Source organism: Chelonoidis abingdonii, chromosome 19, assembly GCF_003597395.2.
Source record: "Chelonoidis abingdonii isolate Lonesome George chromosome 19, CheloAbing_2.0, whole genome shotgun sequence".
NCBI lineage: Eukaryota > Metazoa > Chordata > Testudines > Testudinidae > Chelonoidis > Chelonoidis abingdonii.
Window position 1 is genome coordinate 42,939,972 of NC_133787.1, and position 17,547 is coordinate 42,957,518.

The 17,547-nt window shown below is 62.5% G+C and overlaps 2 protein-coding genes across 2 annotated transcripts in view; one reads left to right on the plus strand and one right to left on the minus strand.

Annotated features, from left to right (window-relative positions):
• The first annotated feature begins 462 nt into the window (after positions 1-462).
• PMFBP1 (polyamine modulated factor 1 binding protein 1) lies at positions 463-15,338 on the plus strand. Its single transcript, XM_032804062.2, has 18 exons — positions 463-474; positions 2,280-2,510; positions 3,252-3,467; positions 8,262-8,384; positions 8,541-8,667; positions 9,081-9,238; positions 9,478-9,724; positions 10,270-10,459; positions 10,761-10,914; positions 11,169-11,336; positions 11,640-11,807; positions 12,435-12,602; positions 12,701-12,868; positions 13,194-13,256; positions 13,516-13,625; positions 14,496-14,570; positions 15,011-15,104; positions 15,185-15,338. Exons 1-18 carry the CDS (start codon positions 463-465, stop codon positions 15,257-15,259), a joined length of 2,547 nt encoding a protein of 848 aa, XP_032659953.2. The 3' UTR covers positions 15,260-15,338.
• A 1,074-nt stretch (positions 15,339-16,412) lies between these two features.
• Positions 16,413-17,547, minus strand: part of DHX38 (DEAH-box helicase 38) — a 23,265-nt gene continuing 22,130 nt past the window's right edge. The window contains exons 17-19 of the mRNA XM_075073855.1: positions 17,227-17,403; positions 16,876-16,997; positions 16,413-16,680 (exon numbers count right to left, since the gene is read on the minus strand). Of these exons, the coding sequence (XP_074929956.1) occupies positions 16,596-16,680; positions 16,876-16,997; positions 17,227-17,403 (384 nt within the window). The 3' untranslated portion in view covers positions 16,413-16,595. The remainder of the gene's footprint in view (positions 16,681-16,875; positions 16,998-17,226; positions 17,404-17,547) is intronic.

Here is a 17,547-nt window from a genome sequence, read left to right on the forward strand (position 1 = left end):
CCTCCAAGCCGCACCCCGCCTCTTCCTGCCCCGCCGCTGAGTGCGCGCCGTGTCCCCCTGCTCCGCAAGGCGCTCCTGGCATGCCAGACAGAACTTAAAAATAATAAAAAATAAATATACACAATGGCTGGGACGGAGCAGGGAGGAGTGGTCGGTAGGGAGGCTGCTGGTGCGGAGGGGAGCTGGCTGCGGTGGGTGCTTCGAGCACCCACTAGTTTTTTCCATGGCGTGCTCAGTCTGGAGTACACACGAGTCGAGCCTCGGTGCTTGCCTAGAGGTTTTTTTGGCCCCTAGCGTATTCTCTAAGCAGTTCCCAGCCCAGCAGCATTGCTATTTTGGAACTGGGGCTTGCCTCCTGATCCTTTGCTTGAAATGACACTAAGTTTCTGGCCGTCAGTCCGCTCTCTGTGTACGCGAGAGCACGGTCAGGTCCTGTCCAACTTGGTTCTGTCTAGGTTAACCATGAGACGTGCGGTCAGTCCTTGTCTGTCTTATTTCGTCATGCATGAATCTTCAGGCTGTAAATGGTTATGAGCCCTCTTGGGTCTTCCACGGAACTCGGTGTCCCACTGCAATTTGGCTCCAGTTACCTTGGCCTTCACCGCCCACCCCAAATTTCACGCTGGGCCTAGTGAGAATAACCTAGAAAGTGGAATAACTGTTTCACTCCAATTCTCCCGTCCCTGTGGCTGAGCACCGGCGGGCCGAGCGGTCATGCGTGGGCAAGGGGGATGGTAGAAGGCCTGATTGCTGCGTTACAGTGCCGGCACCCGTGAGAGCTGCCCGGTGTGGGACCTGCTTCTCTGGGCTGTGTGCTGAGCCGAGCAGCGTAGGCCGTGCGATAGGGAGAGCTGCAGGGGGAGTCACATCCGCGAGCGAGCCCACAGACGAAACTGCGGCAACTGCGGCCAGCTGCAGGCACCTTCAGCAGGGCTGGAGTCTGCAAAGGGCTAGAACCAAGATAATCTGAAGCCACCTTGCGAGCAGCGATCCACTGAGGAGAGGGCAGAGCCGACTGGATCCTGCGTGCATAGGCAATGTAGACGCTGAGGAGGAGCATGTGGATTCCTGGTGAATGCCAGAACTGGACGCCCTCTTCAGCAGGGTCCTGAGCTCCCAAGTCCATCCCCTGTCTGGGCGGGTAGCAGGGCAGCAGGAGGCGAGGAGTCTCAGGTTCAGGACCGTCCGGGCCCCGGTAGTGGATCCGAGGCGGGAGACTGGGCCTGATGGTGCTCGAGGGGTTCTGTGTTAGCAGGCAGCCTCCGGCCATGTGTACTAAGGCTTCGCCAGGAGCGCTGACAGCTGATATATTCCCGATGCTGTGCACGTTGTGTCACACCAGAGCGGCGCCAAGTGCCTCTCGTGCACGGGAGGGGAAGCAATAACCTGGCATGCGAGGATAGACCCGGGGGGGGTGGGGAGTACAAGTCCTGCACGGGATCCAGGCCCAGCTGTGGGAGACGTTTCTGGGGGAGCCGGAGCCCTCTTGCTGGCGAGATTTGAGACTCTAGTACAGTGAGGACAAGGTCCTGCGGAGCCAGGTGTGCAGGCACAGAGGATGCGCAGGCGAGCTACCAGTGGTCGGTGCCGGAGTGCTTACGCCAGATAACACAGGAGTGGAGAAGCGACACCAAGTTTATCTGGGATCCAAGCGGGCTGGTGGAGACTTGAGATCCCTTCAGTCCAGCCAGCCCTAAACAGACAGTCTGTCCTTTAGATCCATGAGAAACTTTTCTCGGTGACTAGCAAGCCCCCGTTTTCCCCTCCCTCTGTCTCTCAGCTGCAGCTCTTTACTACACATTCTGCTTCTTCCCCTTCCTCTCCTCCTCTCTTCCTCCCCTGAGCAGTACATAAGCGCAGGTGCGTTTAGTACTGTTGGCCGCGGCCGGCAGCTCGTTAGTAAGTTTTCCTTCTGTAAGTTATCTTGTCCTTCTGCTAAAGGTGCACAGGCCTCATTATTTCTGCTTTAGACCAGTTAGAACTGTTGCAACTGATAACGGCTGTTACACGAGGCCTTTTAGGTCGATTAAAGTTTAAACATGGAAGGACTCTTGTTTGCTGAGGCCTAAAACCAGGAAGGCTCCATACCCTTGTGGCCTTCCACCCTCCTGAGTTACTTAGGGTTGTGCTTAGTGGCACCAACAAGGGGATGGACCAGACTGGACCTATCCATCTCTGACTGGCCTTCGGGCCTGAGCCCTGCCTGGCCATCGCCGCACTAGCAACAGGCCAGTGGGGCAAAGGCCGGCAGGCAGCTCTCCTGTCTGTCACACTCCCAGGTGTTCTACTACGAAGAGGTGGTGCAGAAGCAGGAGCGGGAGATCTGCCTGCAGCAGGAGCAGCTCCGAGAGGCGCAGGAGCACCTGGCCATGGCCAAGAGCAAGAGCAGCTCCACCGAGAGCAGCCTGGATCTGTACAAGAAGAAATACCAGGCTGCCTTGAACAGAGCTGGCGAGTTGGAGGGCAAGGTGCAGAGCCTGAAGGAGGAACTCCGGGACATGAGCAGCCAGGTGGGCCTGACGGTACTTTCTCTTAGCGCCTTTGCCTTGCGTGGCACTGCGGGGGTTGGGCACCTGGGCCTGGCCATGCTAGCAGTAGCCCTGCAGCCCACAGGCTTCTTGCCAGCACAGTTCCAGCCGGCTGCACAGGTCCCGTGGCCTTGTCTGTGCTGAGAGGTTTCCTGTAGTCGCCCTCCAGGGCTTTCTCCAGTTCACCTGCTGGGGTGGGGGACTCGAGCGCACAATGCCAGTGGTGTCAGCCCTGGCGCTCTGGGCTCTGGAGGGGCTGCACCATTTTCCCAACGCGTGGGTTCGGAGGGGAACCACCCTGGTGCAGGGGCCACGGGAAGGCCCGTGGCTTGTGACCATGCCGGTGGTGCCGAGCGTGTGATGCTCAGAGAAGCACTGCCCAGCACAGGCCGTGCAGCCGCTGGCCTGGGGCAAACAAACTGGGAAAGCACCAGGTCACAGTCGGCAGGTTGGACACCCGCTCTGCCCCGGTGTCAGGCTGCACAGACTCAGGCTTGGTGCTCAGTGGCCTCCGGCTGCCCATCTGCCTCTGCTCTCGTCCCAGGGGAGCTCGTGGAGTGGGCAGCTGGCCTCCTCCTGTGTCATTCTCAGTTCTTCCCTCGGAAGGGAGCCAGACTGCAGGCAGGGGAGCTGGCCCAGCCCCCACCCCACTGATCAGCAGCGCGGGTTGGGCCGGTCCTGCTTTCTGGCCCCTCTGAGAGCTGCTTCCCATCCCTGCTGCAGATGTGGGAGTGTGATGACACCATCATCAACCTGTGCAGCAAGCAGCTGGTTCTGCAGCAGGAGATAACGGGCAGGAGGAACCAGACGGCCGTGGAGCAGCTGACTCAAGAACTTCATGCCACGCAGGAGGAGCTGTCCAGGAGCCTTCAGCACACCCCCCAGTGTGAGCAGAGCATCCAGGCCCTCCGAGAGCAGCTGGCTGCCAGTCAGACCAAGGTGAGCAGAGAAGTGGGGCAGTGGGCCTGGCTCACTCTGTCCCTGGGGCAGGGCCTGTGTTGTTGTCAGGGCTTTAGAGACCGTCACCTGCATGCCAGCATTCACACCTGCTCCCTTGCCCGTTCACACACCGTCCCTCCAGACTGCCACGTCGTGCTCTGGCGGAGCAGTGCGGGACTCAGCGCATCTCTGTCGGGATGAGAGACACCAGTGCTCTGGAATCTGCACTGGCTGCCTGTTGGTCCCAACTGAAAACACGTCACAGTGAGTACTTGTCCCATGCTGGGGAGCAGCCCAGACTGGTGAGGGGCTGTCACCACCTGCCCTGCAACCTGGGGTGCCTCACAACCAGGGCCGGTGCAACCATTTAGGCAGACTAGGTGGTTGCCTAGGGCGCCGAGATTTGGGGGTGCCAAAAAGCACCCCCCAATTTTTTTTTAAATGGTTGAGCAGCCCTGCTGCTAGGACAGAGAGGAAGTCTGAGCTGCCGGCGGCAGCCGGCAGCCCAGGGTTTCCCCTGGGTCAGGGCGGCGCCGCAGCAGCCAGCAGCCCAGGGTGTCTGGAGTCAGGCCCGCAGCGGCAGCGGCAGCAGTGCCCGGGCCAGGAACCCTGTGCTGCGGCTGCGCAGGGCGCTCTGACCTGGGGTCACGGCGCCGCCGGGCGCGGAGCCAGGAGCCCTGGGTCCGGGCGCTGGCCAGGAGGGCACAGGCGCTCCGTGGAGCTAGCTAGTGGGACTGCAGGCCGTTCCATGTGTCCGCGGCTCGGATGGAGCTGCCACAGTCGTGCCTGCGGACGGTCGGCTGCTCGCGCGGCTCCGGTGGACCGCCTGCAGGCACACCGGACCCTCCGCAGGCACCACTGCGGCAGCTCCACCGGAGCCGTGGACCAGTGCGCGGGGCGGCGAAATTGCTGTCCGCCTAGGGCGCTCAAAACCCTAGCGCCGGTCCTGCTCACAACACTGCTGTAGCTCCCAGCGTGGGCTGCTCACAACCCGCCAGACAGCCTCCGGGGCACCCCTGAGTGTCTGTGTGTAGCCGCAGCCCTGGGCCAGCCCCTCTGAGGCCAGCAGCCTGTCAGCTACACACCAGCCCCCCTCTGGCTTCCAGCCGCCTTTGTTCCTACCCGCAGGTGACCCCAGCACACGCCCAGTCCTGGATTCCACCCCAGACTGTGTGTGCTGCACAGTCCAGCCCTCTCCTGGGCAGTTCGGAAATTAGAGGAGCTTTGTCCCTCGAAGGGGAGAGTTTGTGACTTTAATGGTTCAGTTCAAACACAGCACTGAGTTGGTCTGATTAAAGAATAAAACAAGTTTATTTAACTACCAAGAGGTAGAGCTGAAGTGAGTACAAGTGTAAGATTAAAGTCAGTGATGGTTACAAGAGAAATAAACACAAAACACTTCCTAGTAATTAAAATCTAACAAACTAGACTCGGTTCAAGGTAAAATCTTTCTACGTGTTTCTAGCATCTGGGCTGACCAAATTCTCAGGTCAGAATCCCCCCAGTGTCCAAAGACTGAGGCAGTAACCAGCTCTCAATCCCCGCCTGCATGTCTGCCAGCCCCTGGCTGCACACAGGGACGAACAAGAGCAGCTTGCAGAAAAGAAACGGCCACTGGAGCCCCCAGGGCAATGCCCTGGATTCCAGAGACCCATCACAGTGAGAGGTCCTTAGCCATACCTCCTCCTGCAAAGACTCTGGTCGCAGACTCATTAAGATAGGGTGCAGCACACACTTGGACCAACTCCAAGCACCAGGGATTTAGCCTGTAAACGTACTCGTGATCTGGTTCAATTGCATGGATCCCAACCTGTCCTCAGAGCAGTGTCTCAGAGACAGCATGTCACGGAGTCACCAGGCGATGCTCTGGAACTGCTCCCCACAACGCCAGGCAGGACTCTGGGGAGCCTCTTCTCCCTTGGAGAAGACTGTCTTCAGAGCAAGAAGCTCACACGGCTTCACCTCCTGGGTCTCTCCTTGGAGCATTCAGCATCCTCTGCCCCTCCGTGCGCTTCCTACAGCGAGTCCGCCCCAGCAGGGTCCTGGAGAAACCACAGGGTCCTGCACCCCCACTTTGCAGTCAGACGTGACTCTCAGCCTGGAAGTAACACAGAGGTTTATTACACGGTCTGAACCAGAGCTTGTAGGTACAGAGAACCTGATCCCTCAGCCGGGTCCATTCTGGGGCCCAGTGAGCCAGACCCCCCCCGTCTGCCCTCACTTCCCGTCCCCAGCCAGCTCCAAACTGAACCCCCTCCAGCCCCTCCTTTCTGGCCTTTGTCTCTTTCCCACAGGGCTTCCCAGAGGATTCAGAGGGCCTGGGATCTTCGGCGGTGGGGGGGGCCCTGCCACCGCATTGCCACCAAAGACCCAGCACTTCGGCTGCGGGTCCTGGGGTGGAAGGACCCCTCCCCCGCAGCCGAATTGCCGCTGAAGACCCGGAACGGAAGAAGCTCCGGGGGGCCCGGGCCCCATGAGAGTTTTCCGGGACTCCCGCAGCAAGTGTAGGTCCCCACTCCAGGGGCCCCAAAAAACTCTCATGGGGGCCCCTGCGGGGCCTGGGGCAAATTGCCCCCCCTGCTTTCCCGGGCCAGGAGGTCACCTGAGCTCTTTGTTCACCTTTAGCTATTCCCTTGCAGGGGGGGAGGACCCCGGCCATTTGTTGCCAGGATACAAAGTGTCGGCCACCTCTGCACACTGGAGACTTAAGAAATGCATAGGGAAACAGAGGTACAAACACAATAGTCAGGGGAAACATTAAGAACAGCCCCACTTCGTCACACCCGCCAACCAGCACAGCTCACGCCACCAGAGCACAAGCTGCATTCGCCGCATGCCCCCGGAGCAGCCCCATGTCGGCTGCTGAGTGGTGGAACCCTGGCTCTGCCCCGAGCTGGCAGCAGGGTGCGATCCCATTTGGTAGGGCAGCTGTGCAGTCAAGCCTCCTCGGTCCCATCTTCTCGGAGGGGGGCCACTGCTCGTCAGTCTCTGCCAGTGGGCGCTACAGGTGCCTGCCCAAAAAAGAACTGGTTACTTGCCCTGTGGGTCTGCCTGGCGTTGCCTGTGTGGCCCCCATGACCCGCTCGCTGGGCCTGCCTTTCCAGAATCCTCCAGAGCCAGGGTTCTGCATGAGCAAGGGAGGGCTGGGTGCAGCTGCTTTGCTCTCTAGCTCTTCAGGCAGGCGCAAGGGGCCGGCCCCACCGCTGATCTCACCCACGTGGGAGCCACGCAGCCAGCACGGCTGGCAGAGCTGCAGCTACAGCAGGGCAAGTAACTGTTTGCTCTATGGCCAGAAAGGCGCAGCCGCTTAGCCAGGCTGACCTGGGTACCAGGAGCGTCACCTAGTTACCCCCACGTTCAGCCCCACTTGTGTGGCCGAGGCCCCTTTCAGGATTTGGCGAGGCCCCCCACGTCCTGTGGCGGGTTGTTCCGCCCACCCTGCTAACGGGTTGTGCTCAGCTGAACGTGTCTGGCTTTAACACCCAGCCCTTGGTTCTAGTGCTGCCTTGCAGCCCTAGGATTGGCTCTTCAGGAAGCTATGGCGCCGTGGTAATCATGTCACCACTCCATGGCCCTTGGAGAAGAGTGAAAGCTTGAGCTCCTGAAGCTGCATGGCCAGGACTTTTCTCCTGCCCTCGAATCATTTCTGTGGATCTTCCCTGCAGCCTCCTACAATGGGCACAGCAGCACAGGCAGCGGTGTTCTAACACCACATGCCCCTCCCCACAAGGCATTCCCAGGCTCCCCGTTCCACCCTTCCACCATGTGGTGCGTCCAAGGGCTGGGTGGCACCTCGCTACCTCCTGCCCTTAGTGTGAGGGAGCCTTGTCTGTGCCTGGCAGGGGCCAGCTCCCTGACTCCACCAGCCCTCCCCTCTCAGCCTGCACAGGCTCCACTGTCCCTCTGCCCCAGAGTCCTGTGAGCACCCCCTGGCGTGTCCAGCGCTGGGCCCTCGTAGCACTCACAGTGTCCCAAAGTACCCCGGTCTGCCCTCACTTCCGTCCCCAGCCAGCTGCAAACTGAAACCCCGCTCCAGCCCCTCCTCTGCTCTTTGTTCCTTTCCCGGGCCAGGAGGTCACCTTATCGCTTTGTTCTCCAGCACCTTTAGCATCCCCTTGCAGAGGGGGAAGGGCCTGGCCATTAGTTGCCAGGTGATAGAGTGTCAGACATTTGTGGGCACTGGCCCTGTGCTCTGTAACAATCTCACCCCCTGGCGACTTAAGAAATGCATAGGGGAAACTGAGGCACCCACACAGTATTCAGAGGAAACATTAAGAACAGGCCCACTTTGTCACAGTGATTCCCTGCACCTACCCTGTGTGACAGCTATGGGGTGGCACTGCCTCTCCTGAGACACCAGATTAAGTCTTTGATCCACGTCCTTGCTGGGTGTGCCTTGCACAGGTGGTTGTGAGCTCTTGTCAACTTTGCAGGCTTGAGCAGCAGTGGCCCCCACATGCACATAGCCTTCTCTTGTAAGCCATGCAATACGCAGTGGCCAGCCAGGCAGAGCTAAGCGGCTCCCCTCCCCAGAGCCTGGGTAGCGTGCTGGGTGCGTGGCGTACCGCACACACTGTACAGATACCTGTCTCAGGCTCGTGCCGTCACGCCACATCTCACAGCTGTATGCACAGCTCAGGGCCCTCCGGGTGTTCCCGGCCATTGGGGGGAGCTGACATGCTGCACTTTGGCACACTTGTCTATAGACAACCCCCGGGGAGTGCAGTAAACCCCTCTGTGCCCAGGGGCTCGCTGGGGCCCGGCCCACTGGTATCCTGCTATCTGTGGTTTCAGTGCTTGGAAGCTGAAGAGATGCTAATGCATGTGCAGACGGAGTTTGCCTCCTACACAGCCACTCACAGTCACTCCAATGCCAGCTATGAGAGCCAAGCCGCCATGGCAGAGAACCTCCAGCAGGTAGGACCGTCCCTCCCCTGCCCCCCCCACGGATGTCGGCAGGGAGTGCCAGGCAGCACTGAGCGGCCAGCGCCCTGGGACTGCTCCAGGCCCAGCCAAGCCTGGCAGCTGGCTGCCCACGGCAGTGACTGAGCTGTGCTGCTGCGTTGTGTCTAGCAGCTGAGCTACGCCAACGAGGCCTGCGCCAAGCACAGCCAGCGGGCCGAGAAGTACCAGTGCCTGGTGCAGGACTTGAAGCTGGAGCTGGTGCGGGTGGCTGAGCAGAAGAACAGCAGCATGAAAGGTAAAGGAAGTGGCCACTTCTCCTGCCAACCAGAGCCCTGGGGGCGGTGGAAGCTGCTGCTGGCCCCTGGGCCCGTCAGCGCCGCCCAGCACAGCACTGAGGGCTACGCCCCTTGCACCAGGCATCTGCGCCAGCTGGGACCACAAGGAGCCCTGGGTTGGTGACGGGGGCAGCCCAGGCCACTTGGCCTTCCTTGCTGAGCCTAGAGGCCTGGCTGCCTGGCCAGGATTGTACCATCAGGGAGTCACACTCAGCTAGGTGCTGAGCAGGGCCCCGCGCTGGCCTGTGGCACACAGTGCGGGTGTCTAGGCCCAGCCCCGTGTCTCGGTCGATGGAGACTCCCTACAGCAGCCAGCGGCTCTGGGCAGCTGCAGGAGGCAGGAACTGGCACTAGCATGGCGCTGCTTTTTCAGCCCTTGGGACACTGGAGCTGGAGGTGCAGAGCCTGAGGCAGGACACAGCTGCTAAGGTGGAGCAGAAGCAGCTGGAGGTGGCCAAGCTGCAGCAGCTGGTCCAGCAACTGGAGTGCAAGCTCCGGGAGAGCCGCCGTCTGTGTGCGCAGAAGGAGCAGGTGAGCCCAGGAGACGGGGACCCAGAGAAGGGACAAGCCAGGGGCCCTGGGGCAACATGCATTTGCAGCAGGAGAGGGCTCCAGCCTCCCCCAGGTCTTAGGCAAATGCGGCAGCACCTGTGGGGGCTACATGGAGGGGCCTGTGGCTGTGGGGCTGTGCCGGAGGCGGGGTCCGACCTGTGGGTGGCATGGCCTGTGGGGCAGTGTCTGTGGCCGTGCTGTGGTCCCTCTTGGCACAGATCATGCAAAGGAGGGATGAACAGCTCCACCAGGCACAGGCCGCCATGCGGCAGGCTCGTGGTGCCCTGCAGGAGAAGGGGCTGAAGCTGGAGAAGCAGAGCGCAGAGGCCAGGAGCCTGGCCGCACGCCTGCAGCAGGCCCAGCAGGAGAGGGAGCAGAGCCAGGCGGCCAGCGACAGCCTGCAGGAGGAGATCCAGCTGCTGAGACAGAGCCTGCAGGACAGCCAGCAGCAGCAGCAAGCAGCTGGTGAGCGAGGCAGCTGCGCCCTGGCTGTGCCCTTGGCACCACTCGCTTCAGGCTCTTGTGGCTCGGGGAAGGCGGGCGAGACATGTTGCCTGCCTGGGGCATTCCCCAGAGAGACGCCCCAAAGTCCTGGCAGGTGCCAGCCTCTGTGCCACAGGCCTGGGATGTTCCCACTTGGAATCTGCCAGCTGCAGGGTGGGGAGCGCCCACGTAGCACCCCTCCCCTGAGTGAGTCCCACCTGCCCCTTATGTTACTGCAGGGAAATCGTACGGTGGGCTCCAGTACAGGGATAGCTGACCCTGCTGGCAGCCAGCTGAGCCTGCCCATTCCAGTCATCTCAGAGTCTCCCAGACGCCCAGGTGATGGGCTCCAGCTGCCCATGAAGTACAGAAGCCTCACCTCCAGTCTGTGTCAATGGCGGAGCACTGGGTATGCTCAGGAACAGGGATTCTCCTTCCTGCTGCCCAGCTTGGGGGGCGGGGGGGGCGCAGCTGCTGTGTGTGATGGGCAGCAGCTGGGTGAGCATGTTCTTCCCTGCCTCTGGCAGCTCAGGAGCTGGTCCAGCAGGAGGAACGGCTGCTGCTGGCCCAGAGCAGCCTGCAGAGCACGCAGGAGCAGCTGAGCGAGCGCATGGCTGAGGTTGTCCGGCTGGAGCAGGTCAGCCACAGGCTGGAGGCAGAGCAGCGGGCGCTGCAGGAGCAGCTGTCCAGAAGCATGGATGAGGTGGAGCAGAGCAGGTTGGGAGCAGCCGGGGACCTGTCAGTGGTCCCTGGTGGAGGTGGGAAGAGCCCAGCAAGGGGCACAGGATGTTGGCATCTGCCCGTGCCAGGCTCCATGACCCAGAGCAGTGCCAGGCAGTACTCAGAGACGTGGCTGTGGGGCAGGGAAACCCGAGACGGAGCCACTCACGATGGCAAGGGGCCAGGGGGCAGAGCCAGGGTTGATTTTTGTGAGCCTGCCACATGGGGTGTCTGGCTGGGCTCCCAGGGGTCGTGGGGCAGAGGCTGGAGCTGCTCTGTCTTGGGGCCTTGCCCACAGGAAGCTGCTGGAGTGCCTGAAGGCGGAGCTGGCCCAGTGGAAGCAGAGGCACCAGGTGGCCCTGCAGCAGGGGATGCAACATCAGCACTCAATGGCCAAGATGGAGCTGAAACTGGGGAGCAGCCAGCAGCAGGCGAAAGCCCTGCAGCAGCAGGTACAGGCTGGGCGTGGCCTCCCCCTGGGACTGCACATGGAAGGCCTGGCACCTGGGCACCAGGCAAGACAGAAGGGGAACACCCTGCTTAGGTGGGGGAGAGGGGAGGGTCGCCCACTGGAAGCATCAGCCATGCAGAAAGTGTTGTCTCAGCTCCTGCAGTCAGTGACCCCACAGCCCTGCCCGGCCCAGCGTCTCCTCCTTAGGCACCCATGCTGCCCTGGCCTCGCACCTGCAGCCCCATGTTCCCTTAGCTCCAGGAGCAGGAATCCACCCAGCGGGCCCTGCGGGAAGAGCTGAGCCAGCTGCAGGGCCAGGAGGAAGAGCTCCAGCTGCAGCTGCAGGGAGCCCAGGAGAGGGAGTGTGTGCTGGCCAGCGAGCGCGAGGAGCTGCAGCGAGAGCTCCATAGCAGCGAGCAAGCGGTGAGCCCACGACGGGTCCCAGCAGAGCGGGAGACAAGACCACTATGGGGCAGTGGCTGTGGGGGGGGCGGGGGGAGATACGGAGGCTGGCTGGGGCCTGTGTGTGGAGGGGTGAGCGAGCGCGCCTTGCTGACGCCCCTGCCTGGGTGCTAGCTGCAGGAGCAGCTGAGGCAGTGCTGCACCCAGCTGGAGTGCACCAGCAGCAGATACAGCAGCAGGCTGGCAAGGTGAGCGCTCCAGCTGCACAGGCCAAAAGCTGGCTCAGCTGCTGGTGCCCAGCTGACAGCGCTGAACTCCCCACAGGCCACGCTCCAGGAGTCGGCCCTGGCCCAGCTGCAGGCAGAGCTGGGAGCTGCTCAGGCCAGAGAGTGGCAAAGCACCCACACGCTGACTGCAGCAGAGGAGACCATCCAGGCCCTGACGCTGAGAACCGCGTCCTGTCAAGAGAAGCAGAGGGAGGCGCTGGAGAAGGTAGAGCAGAGCCAGAGCCTACCCCAGGGACCCCATCAGCTCCGCTGAGCTGGAGCAGCAGTGTTGGCCTGGTGTTAGCGTGGGCAGAGGCAGTGCTGACCCCCAGGGCAGTGCTAGTGGTCACACCTCCGCGGGCTCACCTGCTCTCCGGCCCCGTGCCACATAGTGTGCATCTGCTCCACCTGCTGGCACCCAGTGTCTCTCTGGAGCCGCCAGTGAATGGGGCGTTCACAGCGGCCCAGAGGGTCGGATGCCCCACACAGCCTGCCTGGCACCTGCGCTGCCCAGGAGCATGTTACCCTTCGGCATCCATGGGGAGCAGCCCCTCGCCCAGGCAGTCAGTGATCACGCACAGAGCATTCCCGCTTTGGTACAAGTGCCTAGCACACACAGTGCTGACCCCCACTGCCATCCCAGGCCTCAGTGCAGGACCAGGGGCCTGTGCTGGGGCAGGGGCTCAGTAGGGGTCTTGGCCCTCCCAGCCAGGCCTGGCCCAGTGTAGCAGCTAGTCTGTACAGTTCTCGCTTCTGCTGGAAGGCTGGGGGGGTGTTAGTGCAGCCCAGCTGTCTGCCCCAGGGCCTGCCGCCCCTCCAGAGGGCCCGCCCCTACTGCTCCATCCTGTGACAGCTCAGTGAGATGGCACAGGACGTGGCGGCCCTGCGGGCGGAGCTGGTGCGGACACAGGCCAGGGAAGCCCAGCTGAAGGAGGAGACAGCAGCCTGTGAGGAGCGGATGAGGCAGCTCAACGGGGAGCTTAAGAAGCTGCAGGGTTTCCAGCAGCAGAGCGAGCAGGAGGTGAGTGACCTATGCGCTGCAACCACCTCCCTGAGCCCCCACCACCCAGCCTCCACCTGCCTCCCTACTGGTCACCTGCCGCCACTCATTCCCGGCAGGCCCGGTCCTTCGAGGAGCAGCTGGAGGAGCGGAGCAGCCAAGTGCAGCACTGGCAGAGGCGGTACCAGGAGAATGCGCAGGCCCTGGCGCAGCGGGATGAGGACCTGGTCGTATTCAAGGTGGAACTGGCCTCTTTGAAAGAAAAGCTCCATGGTGCCGCTGAAGAGGTAAGTGGCTGTGGGGGACGATGGCGTATCACGCAGAACCCTGAGGCTGGCCCAGTACAAGTCCCTGAATGCTGGCGGGGCAGATGAGGCCATTAGCTTTGTGGCCCTCGGCCCCCTGGCCCGGGCAACAGGAGCATGGTGCCTTCTTGGTGTGAGCAGGGCTCACTGACTGGACAGCGCATGGGGACCTAGGAGCCGGGCCGCGTTGTGGGCTTGACCCTCAAGCGGAGCCTAGTTCACCCCTACCCACATCCAGACTTGCGTTCCTGGGGAGCAGGCAGGCTGGGAGCATTTCCCCTGCTCATAACATGCCCTTCCTTGGCAGAGAGACCGCTTGCAGCAGGAGCTCAATGTCTTACGGCAGAAGGTCCTGGCCTCCAGCAGTGAGGTAGGGCCCCTCCTCCAGTCTCTCCCGTGAGTGGGTGTTTGCTGCCAGCTGTGAGCCGCTCCCAACCCACGGGCTCAGGCAATGCATGGCCCAGGGGCAGGTAACTGTCCCCGGTGGGCGCCCGCCTGGTTCGAGCTAGGAGCCTGGCTCAGCTGAACCCGTCCGTGTCCAGAGGCAGCCGTGCAGCGCCACGTGACCCAGCCGCAGGGGGGGACTCTAGCTTGGCTGCGGGGCTGGTGCTGTGTCACTTCTCTTGCAGGCAGAGGCGCTGCGCTCCTCCCTGGGGGCTGCACGCTCAGACAGCCGCCGGCTGCACCGCGAGAGCAAGCTGGTGCTGGCCAACGTCAGCCAGTGGGTGAAGGAGCAAAAGTGAGTGTGGGGGCTGAGCCGAAGCTGCCTTGGGAGTCCCTGCACGACTGCCCCCCAGCAGCCGTAGCATCAAAGCATCAGGCTGCGTCCCTGCATGACTGCCCAGCATCAGGGTAACAAGGCATCAGGCTGCGTTCCTGCAGCCCAGTGTCCTTGCACGACTGCCCCTCTGGCCCCCCCTCACGAGCCGCCGTAGCATCAGGGTAACAAGGCATCAGGCTGCGTTCCTGCAGCCCAGCGTCCTTGCACGACTGCCCCTCCGGCCCCCCTCACGAGCCGCCGTAGCATCAGGGTAACAAGGCATCAGGCTGCATTCCTGCAGCCCAGCGTCCTTGCACGACTGCCCCCCCACCCCCTCACGAGCTGCCGTGGCATCGGGCTAACAAGGCATTAGCGGCTGCGTTTCTGCACGACTGCCCAGTCCTCCCCTCCCAGCAGCTGTAGCATCAGGGTGCGTTCCTGCAGCCCAGCGTCCCTGCACAACTGCCCCCTCACGAGCCACCGTAGCATTGGGGTAACAAGGTATCGGGCTGCGTTCCTGCACGACTGCCCCCCCCATGAGCCGCCGTAGCATTGGGGTAACAAGGCATCAGGCTGCGTTCCTGCACGACTGCCCAGTCCCCCGTCCCCCCCCCAAGCAGCCGACATTGGGGTAACAAGGCATCAGGCTGCGTTCCTGCAGCCCGGCACCAGCTGTGCTCCTGCCTTCTCCGCCAGATGCCCAGCCACTGGCACAACAGCTGCCTCCCCACGTCCCCATCACTGGGAGCCCCTGAGATGGTGACTCTGGCTGGGCTCCCACTTCTGCGCTCAGCCCACGGACACGGCTCCGTGGGAACCAGCTGACCCTCCCCTCTGGCCCTGTTTCAGGCAAGCAAATGACAAACTGGGGCACAAGATCCGGGAACAGATCAAGCACATCGCGCAGCTGACAGGCGAGAAGGAGTAAGTGGGACCAGCGCCTGGCACGGTGCAGCCACCTGTCTAGAGCAGGGCAGGTGTGCCAGGTTCAAGGGCAGCTGGCTGTGCATCAGCCCTAAGAGATCTGACACAGGGGAGATAGAGGGGGTCTGCGGCTCTGACCCCACCCTGGCTGAGTGGGGGAAGGGCGCTAGCACCCCCATTGCTTTGCTGGCCCCCACATCCTGTCCCTGGGCTGTGACTAGACAGACAGGAGCAGGTGAGCCTGCCCCATCCACAGCTGCACCCAGGGGTGGGGCCCAGCACCAGGATTACACCAGCAGCTCACCCGCTCTGTGTGGAATGTAGAGAGCTGGCTGTGGGGACAGAGGAGCAACCCAGTCTGAGCTGCATCTGCCCACTGGGCCATTGCCTGTTCTGCTCGCCCCAGCGCCAGCTCACTGCCTCCCTACCCTTCCCCACAGCCACCTGCAGGAGCTGCTGGCGAGGCTGCAGCAGGAGAACAGGCACCTGAAAGGCGAAGTGGCCAAGCAGTGCATTGAGTGTGAGCGGCTCAAGGTGAGCAGGACATGGGCAGGCTCCAGGAGGGAGGGCCCTGCTGCCAAGAGCTGCTGCTGATTTTGTGCTTCTCGTCCCAGGCTCTGCAGAGCAGCAGCTTAGACGCACAGGCCATGCTTCGGCAGCCATGGCCCCTGCTCCTGGGCGAGGAGTGAGGTGCCTCCCTCTTCCAGCCTGGCGCCTGCACGATGGACCCAGCAAGGACTGTACACAGGGCAGGCACGTCCTCTTCAGCTACCTGCTGTGGGCCCCGGGCCCAGCCTGCACTGTGAAATAAAGCCACGGGCACAAGCTGTCACCCACCACGTGTGGTTTGGCCACGTCGGCAGGGCGGGGGCTGCATCCCCCTCAGCAAACCCCGCTTGCTGGGAACAGCTCATGTATTTCAGCCATTAAAGATGTCGCTAGTACAGCCCCCAATCCCTAGTCAGTGTAGTCACTGCAGCAGCACTGCTCCCTCCTGCCCCTTCCCCCAGCTCAGCCACATCCCGGGGGGCTGAGCAGCGCAAGACTCACAGGGGGGCTGTTTCCTTTTCTCCCAGGGCCAGGGACCACGCTTAGCACCAGCAGCAGCCCTGAGGTGGATTCTCTCCCCCAGGAGAGGAGCTGCCACTGCCCAGCCTGCAGCTGTGAATACCAGCCCCTGGCGCAAGCTTGTGGAGCAAGCAGCCCTGCTGGTGCCCAGGCTGAGCACACTGCGATTTCTGTGACCAAGGCCCTTCCTCTGATGCCAGGTCGCAGGGAGCCTGGCATTTACCACTGCCTGCTGTCGTGTGAGGGCAGAGATCAAGCCCAAGAGGGGGGCTCAGAGGTCAGCACATCCCCTTTTCCCCACAGCGACAGCCAGGCTGCTGCCCTGTTCTCAGCCCAGGAAGGGCACCGCTACCTCAGCCTTAGTGGAAGCCAACAGCAACTGGCCGTGCTGGGTCCAGGGCCGGGGCTGCAACCCACAAATCACTGGCTCTGGGAGGGAGATGGGACCAGCCTCTGGGGAGGTAGCAGATGTAGGGCGTAGGGACTTCACCTCTCCACGAGGCTGCAGGTGGGGCGACAGATAGGTGTGCACTGTCTGTGCTGGCAGCACGATGGGCACAGCTACTGGACATTTTGCACCAGCCCCTCTCGTAGAGCCCTGTGACACAGGGGCAGCTGATCCAGGCCGGAGCCATGCCAGGTGTGCAGGAGCTGGGCCTGCTTCATGCTCACACAGCCTGGCGCAGACTCCAGTCATGTTCACACCTGCAGGGGGCCCAGCTCCAGGAAAGGCAGCAGGACCCTGCCAAGCGCAGCACAGGACAAAGCAAGGGCTGGAGGCCACTGACATTTATACAAATAAAATTATTTCTCCTCTGTAGCAAACAGTGCCAAGGTGTGTGCAGGTGCCGGGGCGGGGCGGGGCCCCAGCACCCCAGAGTCACATTTACACACAGCGGGGGACAGCCCCCCCGCAGGGAATCCATCAGCTCCAGGCTAGCACAGGGAAGCGCCTGCTCACAGGCCGAAGCGGGCAGGAGTGCGGCGTGGCGTCATGGGCTCCCCCTGCTCCTTTCGCCCCGGAGTATAGATCTTCAAAGACCTGTGAGGGAGAGCAAGGGCCATTAGCCACGGGGCCAGAAGCCCCCGTGCCTGAGCTGCTCCTCCACCCCCGGGCACTACTCACAGCAGTCATTATCCCCCTAGACCCCAGCGGCCTGCAGGAGAGAACAATCCACAGGCAGCCCCATGCCGTGGCCCTTTGGGGACAGCCTCTGCTACCATGCCCAGCACCCACCTCACGCTGCCCAGCGGGTTGCGGCGCTCCTGCTCTTCCCGGCGTGCTCGCAGCTGCTCCTCAGCCAGAGCCATCTCCTCCTCCATGGCAGACACCTCCTCCTTGGCCCGACGGCGATTCTCCTGCAGCAGCAGCAAGGGCGAGAGCTCTGAGTGCAGGGGCTGGGAAAGGGAGAGGCCCATGGCACAGGCTGCAGCCTGTGTCCAGTCTTGCCTAGCTGGGCGCCCAGCGCAGCTCCCCAGACCTGCAGGGGTGTGGGCGTAGCCAGGCACAGAGCAGGCAGCACCAGCGTGGCGGTGGGCAAAACCCAGTCTCCGTGGAGGCTGCCCCCAGGGGAATCCCCCCCCTTACCTGGCGCGACTTCCCTGCATGCTTGATGCTGTAGAACATGGGGCCCAGCTCTGCGAGCCACTCTCCATCCACGGACGTGACGCACTGCATGTACTCCTGGGGGGAGAGAGGGCACGGGCAGGCCAGCCACGGGTCCCACCTCCCCTTCCCAGGCACCAACACCCCCTCAGCCCAGCACTAACCTGCACCATGGAAGGCAGAGCTCCTTTGGCCCCACACCCACCCCGCCCACCAGCAGGGAGGGCACTGCCCCCCCCCGAACATTCCACCCACCAGCAGGGAGGGTACGGCCCCAACCCCCCCCACCACACACACCCCCAC

Coding starts and splice junctions, on each gene's coding strand:
- PMFBP1 (XM_032804062.2), top strand. Junction 9,725..10,269: donor GCAGCAGCAGCAAGCAGCTG/GTGAGCGAGGCA, acceptor TGCCTCTGGCAG/CTCAGGAGCTGGTCCAGCAG. Junction 10,915..11,168: donor CGAAAGCCCTGCAGCAGCAG/GTACAGGCTGGG, acceptor ATGTTCCCTTAG/CTCCAGGAGCAGGAATCCAC.